At 43.6% G+C, this 12,721-nt stretch overlaps 1 protein-coding gene across 1 annotated transcript in view; it reads left to right on the top strand.

The window, feature by feature from the left end:
• Positions 1 to 8,340: 8,340 nt before the first annotated feature.
• LOC311005256 (CD109 antigen) overlaps positions 8,341 to 12,721 on the top strand; it is a gene marked incomplete at its 3' end in the record, with an annotated part of 28,354 nt that continues 23,973 nt past the window's right edge. The window contains exons 1-4 of the mRNA XM_083997612.1: positions 8,341 to 8,501; positions 9,123 to 9,257; positions 10,801 to 11,445; positions 11,679 to 11,731. Of these exons, the coding sequence (XP_083853738.1) occupies positions 9,218 to 9,257; positions 10,801 to 11,445; positions 11,679 to 11,731 (738 nt within the window). The 5' untranslated portion in view covers positions 8,341 to 8,501; positions 9,123 to 9,217. The remainder of the gene's footprint in view (positions 8,502 to 9,122; positions 9,258 to 10,800; positions 11,446 to 11,678; positions 11,732 to 12,721) is intronic.

Genomic DNA, 12,721 nt, shown 5'->3' with positions numbered 1-12,721 from the left:
AACATGTTGGATTTAACATGATGCTGTATAAAATATTTTTATTAAATATTTTTTGCTTTTTGCTAATCCAGTTTCATGCCTTATATTGTACAAGAAGAAAACAAGGCCAGTTAATCCTGAGCTTTGCAAATCCTTCCTCCCACCATGAGTAAGCCTGAAGTTGTCATTATTGGCTAAGCTGTAACTTACCACCCTGTTTGTTCGAGTTGTTTTTCATGTAGCTCAAATGAATCGGACATTTAATTGCTATTAACATCACACTTGTCCACCTCATCCAACCCCCTAATTGCAATAGAAATAAATGTCAGCTCTGCCAAAGCTCAAGTACTCCTTGCAGATGTTATGACATTTAAACCCAACCAGTTAACCTAATAGCTCCTCAATTATCTACAGTACACTCCCCACAAATCCATTTCTGACCACATTGCTATTCCATGTGCCTTTTCGAATTTGGTGTTTTCCCTAACAGCATTAGATTAATTGATAGTCCTCAGGGAGGTAGTCGTGATGACACTAATGGTGTCTCAGCATATATTCATTACTGGGCTGAATGATAAAGAACAATAACTAGTCCCCTTGCATTATTCTCATCAAACTCTTGTTGCTGTTATCTAACTGCATGCTCAATATAGCAGCACAGTATGTTGTTGATGGATCATGGGATCCAGTACCACCCAGGGAGTTGGTGGCTTAACCTTCCGCATCACCATATCTGTCTACAGCTCAGGTAATCTATTCTAATACATTTACCCATAGCTCAATGCCAGGGGCTGAGTTCAGGAAAAGGGCAGAGAATTATCCGGGCTGGACACCTCAATTGTGACAACCTGTATGAGGGCTGTCTGCCACGTACTAGCTACAGAGATACTGTTGTCTTTGTTGGAACTGGGATGCACCGAAAACCAGTAGGTTTATACTGTATACTGCACCGGCTCTGAGTGTGTGTCTCGTATTATAGTCATGAACAATTAGCATGAGGTCAGCCATCTGTGGCCTCCATTCATTGATGGATGCACCAGGTGCTGTGTCTGATGGAGGTTCATGGGCTCATTCTGCAGACATTAGCCAGAGGAGACAATCAGGGCAAAGATCGCATTGCCTGTTATGCTTATGTAACATCGCATTGAGTTCATCCTTTAGTAGTTTTAGCTCTCGGTCACTTTGATCCAAACTGAAATATCTCAACAACAATTCAGGAATTGGCCTTAATGTCAGAAATCCAAGGCATGAATCCTAAGAACTCAGTCGCAATCCCTTGATTTTTCAGCATCATCACTTGGTAAAAGTTTTCACAATCCATCAGTACAAAATTTGGTACATTTGGCATCAACAATTCCCAATTAGTGCACCCTAGTGACTTTTTCTCTAGCGCCACAATGATGTACCTCTGATGTTCCATCAGACATAAATTGCTAGGATAACTTAGATTATCCCTTAAATCACTTATAATTGGCATTTCCATTCTCACAGCTCTCATTATGTTGTATTTGGCCACAGCAGGCAGCACAGCCCCCCCCCAAAAAAAACAAATGTGCACACACATCAAAAAACAGAGACGCATTTACTCACTAAGAGACTAAGCATGGAGTAAAATGTGTATGGCAGATTTTACATATACCAGAAACATGAAGTTGCTTCTGAGCAAAAAAAAAGGTGTCAATGTGTTGACCAGCTTTAAAAAAAAAAAAACAGAAAAAAACATCCCATCCAATTAGGTAAAAAGTTTAATTTGGCCGTCACTATGGTTTTTAACCTAATTCTGAATGTTCCTTGATGTTAACCACCAATTAGCAAATGTAAATATTACAGGCCTACCTGTAGATTGTTTGCATGTTAGTATTATTGTTGTGAGCATAACTTGTTTGTTTTAAGTTTTCATTCTTTTTTCCCTGAAATGCTTTAAAAGCTGCATACAGTAGTTTCTTTTGACAAACCCACTAGGGATCACAAGTCTCAGTGGCATCATATCGTCTTTGCGGCGTTATTGCCAGGGTTTGAGATTATTCATGGATGTATGAGTTGAGAGGCAGAATTGGGTCCTATTACCAGAGATGAGGAGAAGGTCATTGCTGGCTGCTCTCGCCAGAGAGAATTCCCCTCGTCCAGCAAGAGATGTTATCAGCACAGCTACCTCATTATAAGACCTCCCTCTAAGCTCAGGACCCTGAGGCCAGGAAGGATATTGAAGCTTATAGAAATTTGCTGACACAGTAGGAGAAGCCATTCACAGTATCAACGGGAAAACATCCAAATCAGCCCACGTGGCAGATTCTAGTGGTTCTGGCTCGAAATGACTGCGTTCTGCGTAAGGCTATTAGAGGAGCTGCTGAAGTTAGAAAGCATTTACACTGGATGTTTACGTGTACTATTTCTACCTTGTAATCAACAAGTTTGCCCTCATTATTTCACACACTTGGTGTGATAAATGAAGAGATGGGAATATGTGTCAATATGCCTGAAATTAGAAACCAAAATATTGAAAATGTATGAAGTATCAAGTGTCCCCAACAGGTGTGCAAAATAGTTAATAGATAATAAGAATGAAAAAAAAAATATATATATATATTATATGTGATTATATAACTTCAAGATAACACCACTTTCATTCTACTATTCAAGTGTCATCCCATCCCACGCTTGATACAACCTGCCGTCTGTTTGGACTGACTTCTTTGTCCCTGCATGCCAGCTCCTGTAATCCCCTTAGACGCGCCACCTGCAGACTGTCTGTTATGTAAAGACGGGGCATTATAAGGGATGACCAGACTGTCCTGCATCAGATAGCTGAGCACAGGTTGAAGAGTCACCAACGTACACCCGGGCAGACCCTCTGTTGGTGGGTTCCCTGTCCTGGGAGTCCAGGGAGAGAAAGCCTCAGAGAGAAAAGAGCCAACGGTTATTCATCCCTGATCTGACAGGAAGGCCAGCGTGGAACGCTCCAAAATGATTTTCAGACTCCCAAGACTGACTCCTGGATACATCAGGCTGCTGCAGGTGAGTCTCTTTTGTCAGTTTAATGTCCATAAAATAAGGGTTCTGGTTTGAATATTTGAATGCTAATGTGTTGTAGAGGTGTGTACATTTTAATGTCAAGTACACCCTGTAGCCACCTACTGCATATTTACATATGCTGTGATTTTTACTCTTAAAAGCACAGTGACACTAAAGCTGTCTGCACTTGTGGGTATCAGGGGCTTCAAGTGCTGAGTCATTTGAAGTTTCCCACAGTGGGTTGAACTTTTGTTTGTTTGGACTTTAAGATATTTAAGAGAAAATTTTAGAAAGTCCTCTCAGTGTCTTGGATTTGAAATGCTGGTTGCATGGTGCTTGACATGCTCTGTATTTACTGTTCCTTCAGGAGTAGAAGAAAGGAAGAGATTAAATAAATGAACAGTTTGGAATGCAGCCATTTATGTCATGAATATTTGCAAGGTACCACTTTTATGGCTGGGAGCAGTTTTAAAGGCTGAGACTGAGCATACACTGAGTCGAGTCTTATACTGCCATTATGCAGCTGTTTTCAATGGCATCTCAGTTGTGACAAGATGATGAAATACAGCACCGGCAAATTATACCAAACATGCCATCCAAGCTGCTGTTTCTGTAATTGTAGGATGCATTTTGTTTTAGCCCACAGAACACAATGACTTTTTTTTTTTTTTTTGCACTGTTTACCCCAAACAGTCGAGAAATCCCAGCCTACAACAGTCCATTGCATTGTAAATGGAAATAGGACCTGGATGAGTGAGCCCCAGGAATGGTTTCCTAACTGCCTGTGACACAGCTCCATTAGAAACTATGAAGTTTCTATTATTTGCTCCACTATACTCTTTATAATTGTCAAGGGCCCATGGAGGAAATTGCCCATGTTGCAAAATAGACAAGCTTTTTGTTTGTCAGAAGAGACAGTCTGAAAGTTGCTAAATGAGAGAGAATGGGTTTTTAATCTCTTGGGCGTTGATGGGAGGGCTGGATGAGGTGGGGACATTATGTCTCCCTCATTTGATGCAGAAAATAGTTTGGAAAATGGGCCGCAAAGTGTGTTGTCTTCCTTATCTTTCTGTTACAATGTCTTTCACACTTGCACCAAGATAATCCAACATTCACCTGATCTTGTTTCACTTTCCACTTCTCTCCTCTTCCAGACCCAGGCCTACCACAATGTGTCGGTGCCGTCTCCAGCTGAGAAATCCATGCCTGGTATGGCGGTGCTGCTGGGGGCCGTAGGGATCGGGATGTGTGGTTACAGCTCCAGGCAGTTGGCCCTCTACCATCGGCCCTCTGCCCGTGTGCTGCAGTGGGTCGGCACACACACTGATGCCAGCATGGTGGGCACGGCGGCCCATAGGGCCCCCATCCTGGATGTAACTCGTCGGGGCAATGCATGCCAGGAGATCCCACCTCCCTCCTTTGTGGGCGAGAAAGTTCCCTCAAAGTAACCTGTGGTTTTAGATTGGATTAAGGTGGGCCAACGTAATTGGTTGAGTTCCAGTAACTACACTACAGCACATCTACGATCGTAGCTATGCTGGCCCATTGTACAGATGTGGCCCATGTGCTCTCTACAGATGTGCTAAGTGTGGATTTCTGACTGAACCTGTATGTTGGCAGGAAACTGGGAGTGGTGTCTTCTTATGGCAATATAGTGTAACACATACAGAAATAGTGTAAATTATACTGGATTGCATCATTTAGTCACCAATATTAGAGTCTTAAATGCACATGAGAGAACACTGGGCAATGTGAATGATTGGATGAGTACGTAATGATGCTGGAACTTCCCAAAGACTGTTGCTGAATGTAGCCTGAATGCGCGAACATGTTTAATTTGGAGACATTGTGTGTCTTTTTGAGGCTTGCCATAATAAGGGACTGACGCTTGGCAGCGCCCCTCTGCACACAGATGGTTGGCAACCCTCTCTCTGTCCTCCCCTCATGCCCCCTCCCTCCCCCATCCCAACCTTCCCCAGGCAGACAGCCATGTGTAAGTACTTGAGCATCCTATCCCTGCCCATGACTTCAATTGATTTCCTCTGAGGAGGAGCAGGTGCTATCCATCAAGAAGCCTGGCATTCGCTGGCGCAGTCTGTCAATCAGGAGACAGGCGTGGAGGGCTCAGGTTGTGGCTGAATCAGTGACTACGTGTTTTCAGAAAAGTTAGGTTCCTCGAGTTTGGTCAGGGTGGTGGGAAAACAGCAAATAGCGACAGGAGAGTTTTGCGGACAGAAAACATATCTTAAGTTTGTTTAACATTTGATATCAAGACTGGAGTCATGTAAACAACACTTGCACTAATGCACCTTGCTGGATTATGAATCCTTATTTACCTGGCTCAGACGCTGCAGGTGGTAGGCGGGCAAGGTAGACTGGTGATTCCTCCTGGATAAACCTTTGTCCTCGGTGGGGATTAACCCAGGTGGAAAATCACCCCTGGCACACACTCATTAACCTAATCTGGTATTAGAGAGACCCACGAGAGGCAGACTGTTCCTGTGCATCCCAACTTCGTACCATTCCCCCTGCGGTGTCCACCAAGATGTCCTACTGTCATACTTAGATTTATAGATTATGGGATTGTTGTTTCCATTTGGCAGATAAAAGGGATTAAAGATTTGGCGAGACACTGAGCGTGGTTGAGAGTGCGTGCTGTGCCTTGTACGGATCGCACAGGGCCATACGGTCTTTAAAATTTACTGTCTCTAATGCTAGGCATGGATATGTGAACAGCTACTGAATCTGAGGAGATGGTGTTACAAGTCATAAAAGGAGGAGGCTTTAATGTCTCCACAAACAAGAAGACAGGAGGAGGAGGAGGTTTTATTAGTATGCTGAAAAGTTGTGAAAAAGGAGGATGGTGAGAAAGTCGAGCGTTTCATCACTTAGAGGTCAGCCAGACCTTGTAATCCATTTTTCCATTGCTGAAGAGCCATCCTTGTCTGCCTGCCAAACTGGGCCAGCGACTAGTTGTGGCAGCCTGGGATTTTTTTAAAAGCCCCAGTAGTGACAATGGAGAACGCTAGTGCAGTAGGTCACTAACAAAATTGTCATAATCCACTCAGCAGAGCGAGCTAATGGCTCCAACTGGCATCAGGCACTGAACAATTGGTCACCTTACTCTGCACTGTGACTGACACCCATTAACAGTTTTATAATGGGATTGTGATGATATCAAAGCAAGACAATACTCATACTGGGCGTCCGCATGCCTGATTGAAATGTAGAGGGCAAATTGAGACTTTTGAAACTTTTGGCAGTGACAGGTTCATGTAGATGTGCTGTGTGATGGTCTTCACCTGCTCTAAAATCCAAGTCTGAAAGTATTTTACTTGCTGGCACTCGGTGCATTTTATAATCATGTTCAAGCAGTGCACTCCCATGAGTGTGAAATCAACGTGGGTAGGGGTTTGAGGGTGTTTGATGCACCTGGCTGGTTTTGATGGATTCTCTCCACTCTGCAGTGGTGCACAGTGACCACAGAGCACTGAGCAAACCTATTGATCTCAGTCAGAGAGTGAGGCAGAGCAGAGCTTGTCTCCTCGCTGCAGCAAACTTCCTGTTTCACTCAGCATCATCCAGTTTATGACGGAGAACTGCCAAGACAGATCACTGAAAAAAGGCATATCAAAAAACAAAAACAAAACATGTTTGCTGTTGGAATAAAAAGCAGTGCTCATGTGCTTGCTGTGAGTTTCACGCATCAGTACTCATCCATTACAATGCATACGGGTCTACAAACTTGAGTGATGTGTCCATTAGAGAGATATGCTGTGTAAGCAGTATAATTGATATTTAATGAGAAGATGTTAGAAGAGACTTATGAAATAAAAGCATTTGGCAAACATGTTGCTCTACTTGTTGCACTTCAGTCACACCTGTGGATCTCCTTGTCTCTGTACAGTGCTATGCAAATAAGTTGTTTTGTACAAAAAAATAAACATTTTTAGTCAAATTCTGTTTTGATGTAATTAAGATTAATGAGATCATTTTGTAACAGTTTAGTCATCCATATACTAATATCCAAACCTACAGTAAAGGTCCATGTTTCTTTCCTTCTTATACAGTGAAAAACTATGACAGAGAGTTCATTTGGAGGTGTACTTCAGTTTACTGACCAGTCAGTCAAGAGGAAATGTTGCGAGTTCAGCAGCAGACTTCATTCCTTTACTTACCAAAAGCTGTATCCATTCATGTAAAACAATCATTCACCTGTTATTTTATCTCTACCATATTCTCACTTCTACTGAAGTTAGCAGTGATAACCAACAGGTCCCTGGCCTGTCCCATCACTCTCTTTATCCTCCAATCTGCCCTGAAGTCATCTTACTGCCCGGGCCAAAGCTCAGGCAACTTTCCAATTATCCACGAGAAACATCTGCACATTCAGTAGCAGAGTAAACAAATGGCCTCTTGAAAGATGTGGTTAAGTTTTTTTTTTTTTTTAATCCACAGTATTCTCTAAAATGGTTTGAGGGTTTTTGAATTTTTAATAAAACTTATCAATAAAAACGTTCAGAAGCAATGGCTGGTGTCAGCCCTCGATCTTGGAGTCTGAATAAAAGACCAGTTACCTCCTACCCCATTCACAAATCTGCAGGGTGCAGTATTCATCAATAAGATATTAAGCAATAAACTAAAACATGTTCCTCAAATTAGAGACTAATATTGATGATGTAGAGTTTTAATAGACAACGCACTTCACGTGTAGGTTTATTACTTTGCCACATTGCAAATCCCAAACATCCAGTTGGCAACATGGTGGTTTAATCAGATTGACCTCAATGTAACCTGCAATTAAGTCATAACGTGACCAATGCAAGGTGTATTGCCCTGTGCCTTTGTGTTGTTTAACTAGAAGAATGAAACCACAGAGTCGCAGTGTTTTTATTAGCATTTAGCACATAAAAAGTGCAGTTTTAGCTCATCACCATCATACTTAAATGATGCGGGAGCCTCATCAACGCTCAGTGTGTTAAACAGCAGCAGCCGCAGTGTCTCAGCCTCGAGCTGTGGAGTGGCTCTACAGTAGGTCAGTGGGTCGCCAGCCTGTGAGTCAGCTCCACGATAAACCATGAGGTGAGTGAAGAGGGCCAGCACCTCCCGGAGGCAACAGGTCCCTCCTAACGCAGCCTAACCGTGCCCCCCAGTGGACACCTCCAGCCGACACCGGTGCCACCGCTCATTATTGTTGTTGAGTGTTTTTTTTTTTTTTTGCTCTTTGCTTTGCAGTGAAGATTAAGGGGAAAAAAAACTTCCTCCTTCTGTTTTACCCTAGCGTTTAGATTTTTTTTTTAACAGTTGTGAAATGTTGCGTGCGTTAATCTTAGTTTTTCATCGCAAATGCAGGGGCATTTCTCCAGCAGCCATTCCCTCTCTCCCCGGTGAAGACACAGCGGGGCAGTGCGCTTGGTTGAGCAGCGCTGGAGGAAGCAAAGCGTGGAGAGAGGAACAGTTCTCAAAACTCTGAGCGGAACATCTTGGATTTATTTGCGCGGTTTTTAGCGGTTTGTATCCACTTTTTCTTCATCACTCTTCAAATTAAAACCACGAGTTTAAATTAAGTTATCGATAAGTAGGTAGGGTACTTTAATCTAAACACGTTTTCAAACTTTTGGATGCGCATTTCCTTCTGGCTTTTGTGTCTGTGTGTCAAAGTATACGGCTTTGTGCCTGCGGAACTAAACTGTCAAGTTGTTATCAGATTTGTGTTTTTATTACCAAAATTGTTTTGATAACTTGGGACTAGTTTTGTTGTCTCGATGGCGCGGAATGTGCGGCTTTTGTGTTGGTTTTGGCGCATTTCTCGTGTGCACAGTTGATTTTCTTTCAGATGCATTTTAACCTGATGTGCCAACACTTTTTGTTTGGCACATGTGGTCATACACACCGGAGTGTCCTGCTCCTGCTGCTGATCTCTCCCCTGTGGCTCAGCCTCCAAACACTCCGATTTTCCTAGCATTCAAATGAGCAGCGTGAGCTCTCTGTTCTCTCCCCAGTCCAGCAGGAACTTTGAGGGACAGAGTTGGTTCTGTTCAGACTGGATTATGTTTCAGCTGGATAACAGTGCACAAGTGCATGACTTCATCCATCATCTTACTGGATGTCCTGTGTATGTGTGTGTGTAGGTCACCTCTACAGTGCCTCTTTGGTGTGGGCTGAGTGAAAAAAGCAACAAGCACCTGCAGGGCCGCACCAGTGGCCCACACCCCATTACTGCAGTATGGGCAACTTTTCCAGCAAGGACGGCCATGGACTCACAGGTATGTCAGCACACACACTCTTTAGTATTGGTCAGATCACTGACTTTGAATCTTCTTTGCGGTGCCTGCATCCTAACATCGGTTCCATGTCAGGAAGCAAAAGGCTGGCTGTGTGTGTGTGTTTCTTATTCTTTGAGATAAAGTCATCACATCTCAAGGCTGTGACTTATCTAGCAGGAAGAGGCTTGTAGAGCAGAAGGAGGAGGAGGACATGTACAGGAGGAGAGAGGGTACTGCAGTAGAATTCCCCAAGAAAGAGGCTGGATGAAGGAAATTCAAGGCAACAAAAGGGGAAGCGAGCGGAAAGAGACGAGTGTATGTGTGTGTGTTGAGCAGTAGGAGGAATCTTGGCAGCCCTCCTGTGTGTTGCTCGGTGAGTGGTCATTCTCCTCGCGTCCCTGTGTGATTTGTTCTGGCCCCGCCAGGCCAGCTGTGATGAATCGGCAGAATTCCCCAGCTCAGCACAAGGGCAGCGGATTAATCATAGGAAGCCTAATGCTATCTGACACACACACCCACACAAACCTGAATGAACACACACACACATACACATACACACTCTCTCTCATTCAGTCAATCTGCCACCCATGGTTGGACGAGCACATTAAGGGCTGGAATGAAGAAATAAGACGCAGGGGTGGTATGAGAAAGTTATTAGACAATCCTGTCATTCTTCTCCAGTGATTTGGCCTTACAGCAGGTGGTGCATAACTTTGCTAATGTTTGACTGCTGCTCTTACATCACTTAAAAAAAAAGCACATTCATTTTGCTTGCAGTGAGGCTTTTGTCCAAACAAGGGAAAGGAGGAAAGAAAAGACGGAGACACAATGTCCGACGGTTCCCATAGCTTCTGAAGTTATTATTAGTTGGGCAAAGGAACGCTGAGTCAAAAAGTAAAAATCACTTGTGTTATTGTTACTATGTCAAGTCTGGAAATGTATTTGCAGCCCCCTGCTGCAGATTCGTCTATATATAAAAGTTGTCCTCCCTGTGTTTGTGTGTGTGTTCCTGAATTAGCAGAATGAGTGTCACAGCGGAATTGCGGATGAGCAGCACAAGAGGAATGTCTCTATTAAATGTCTTCAGGGGCATGGCCTGGAAGTCTGCAGGGCAATGAAGGCCTTGTTGTTCTGGTCACCTCCCTGAATGGTGTTTTCAGTTTAAACATGCCAGATTAGTGACCACTGAGCTGTTTCCTCTCGTCATTCTGTCCGTGATCCAGCTGTCTGGCCTCGTCTCTCAATGTTTCTTGCAATTACACAGAAGCTTAACAAATAATCATGAAAAAATGCTATGAGTTTCATTATGCAAAGTGTTTTCACTTTCGTCTGAATGGAGGAAGTTTCTCTATACCTCAGATCAGAGTTAAAGATGAGCATGAAGAAACATAAAACTTCCAGTGCACAAAGAAAGACAATGGACTATTCAGTGAAACAGGAAACATCGTGTATCCAGTAAGCCTAAAACATGTCTTGAGGGCCTTTTGAAATATGTATTTGCCATCCTTATCCTATCTGAATTTAATGTTTTTTTTTTCTGTAGGGGCCCATGGGGAGAGTTTCCACACTCCCCCTGCCTCTCCACAAAGTGATGTGCCAGCTTTCATCCCTGGTGTCCCCCAACTCCTTCAGCCTACCTCGCCTCAGTCTTCCCTTGCAGCCCCAGTTTTACCTCCACCTCCAGTTCCTGTTGTCACATCCACTGGGAAGAAGTCACAGCCCAACACCACCACCAGCAGCAGCACCCCGACCACCCCAGCCTCCCCCAACACTTCTAGTCTCACTCCTAACTGGAGGCCTCATTCACCACTCGGTTCTAAGAGCTCAGCCGCTGGCCCTGGAGTTAGTCCAGTGCACAACAAGCCAGGAACTATTGTGGTTAAAGGAAATGCTTCTTTGGGCAGGAACGGAGGTCCCCCAACCTCCACTCCAAGGACTCCAGGTTCCCATGGGAAGACTGTGGCCGTCAGCCCGTCAAAGAGCCCTTCCTCTCTGTGTAGTGCCTCACCTTTGGTTGGCAGCTCTTCAGGCCAGGACTGGAGAGAAAGGGACAGTGGTTTGAGCCAGTCTTTACTGGCTCGCCCTGAAGCTGGGGACGGCCACGGTGAGGAACTGGAGAAGCTGCTGGAGGAGTGTAGGACATCACTGGGTATCACGGCCAGTCAAGATGGGGCCACAAACACAGCAGGTGAAACAGCATATGTTGCTATACTACAATATCTTTCCTAAACATACGTTTGATTCTTCCAAAAAATAACTTTTGGTCGAACAGAATTTTTTGAAGGTTGTTTGAACACTACAGCTCATGAAGTATGGTTCCTCTATTAAAGGGCATATCTGTGTCATTGACATTACTGCATGACTTTGTATTTCATACATATGCATGTGATGTCTTCTGACATTTTTGTGTCCTTTCCTCAGAAATACTGAAACATTTACTGACAGAGGTGAAGACTTTGAAGAATACATTGCAGGTGAGATGTGTTCCAATTCATTCTTTGTTTTTGAATACACTGACACACTTTTCTCTTCACAAGTTGTTTGGTACGTGATATGAAGGTTAAGTGATCATTTGCTAAGCCCCTCCCACTAACCTCAGTTGCTCACTATTACTCTAGCTTGGCAACTTTAATGGGGCCAGACCTGGACACATTATTGTGGTTCTAGTCAAATTATTTTTTCCATACTTGCCCTTGCCATTTTGCGTGCATAAGTGTGTTCAACACTGACAACATTAGCAACATGCAGTGCACTATATGTTCCTGGGTTGTGTGATCATAACAACATATTGAATGTGAAATGCTGGACACTTCTGATCTTCAATGGTAGCCATCTTGGCTAAGTGGCAGTAGAGGAGGGTTTCACTAACCTGTTGTCAAACTTGTGAGTGATAATGGTGGCAGGGGAAACTACAGCTGCAAAAACGATACAGAAAACAACATAGGGGTAAACACAGTGGTAAAATAATTCAGCCAGAAACATTTAAAGACCCCCTAAGCCAAAAATTGATTTTTTGAAATTATTACTATGTCAATGTAGTGTTTGGGTTCTGCTACAAGACATTTCAGCAGCGAAGTTGCTAATGCACGCCATAACTGAGCATTTTAGATTTGAAACTGCAGTTTCAAAGCCAGAGTCTGAAAAAGTTGGATTCAGTTTTTCAGCACCAAGTCAGGTTTAATACGTCAGAATCCCTAGCTACCAATCCCGTAGATTTTTTTTGCATCTCATTTGTTGTTCACTGTGATGGTGACACTTCACATACAGCTACATGTTCAACAACAGTCTCAGTGGATGACGTGGCCAAGGGGCATTATTGCTGCCTTGAATGTGGGAGACCAGGGTTCAAATCCAATTGTGATCTTGATTTTTTTTAAATATTGCCCTCTGTCTCCCCTACCCCCGCTGATGCGCACCGCCGTTACCGAGTAACCCGGTGAAACATTTGCATACTCATGAATATT

This window comes from Trachurus trachurus (genome assembly GCF_905171665.1).
Source record: "Trachurus trachurus genome assembly, chromosome: 22".
In the NCBI taxonomy this organism is placed as follows: domain Eukaryota; kingdom Metazoa; phylum Chordata; class Actinopteri; order Carangiformes; family Carangidae; genus Trachurus; species Trachurus trachurus.
This window is presented reverse-complemented; position numbering and strand designations above follow the sequence as displayed.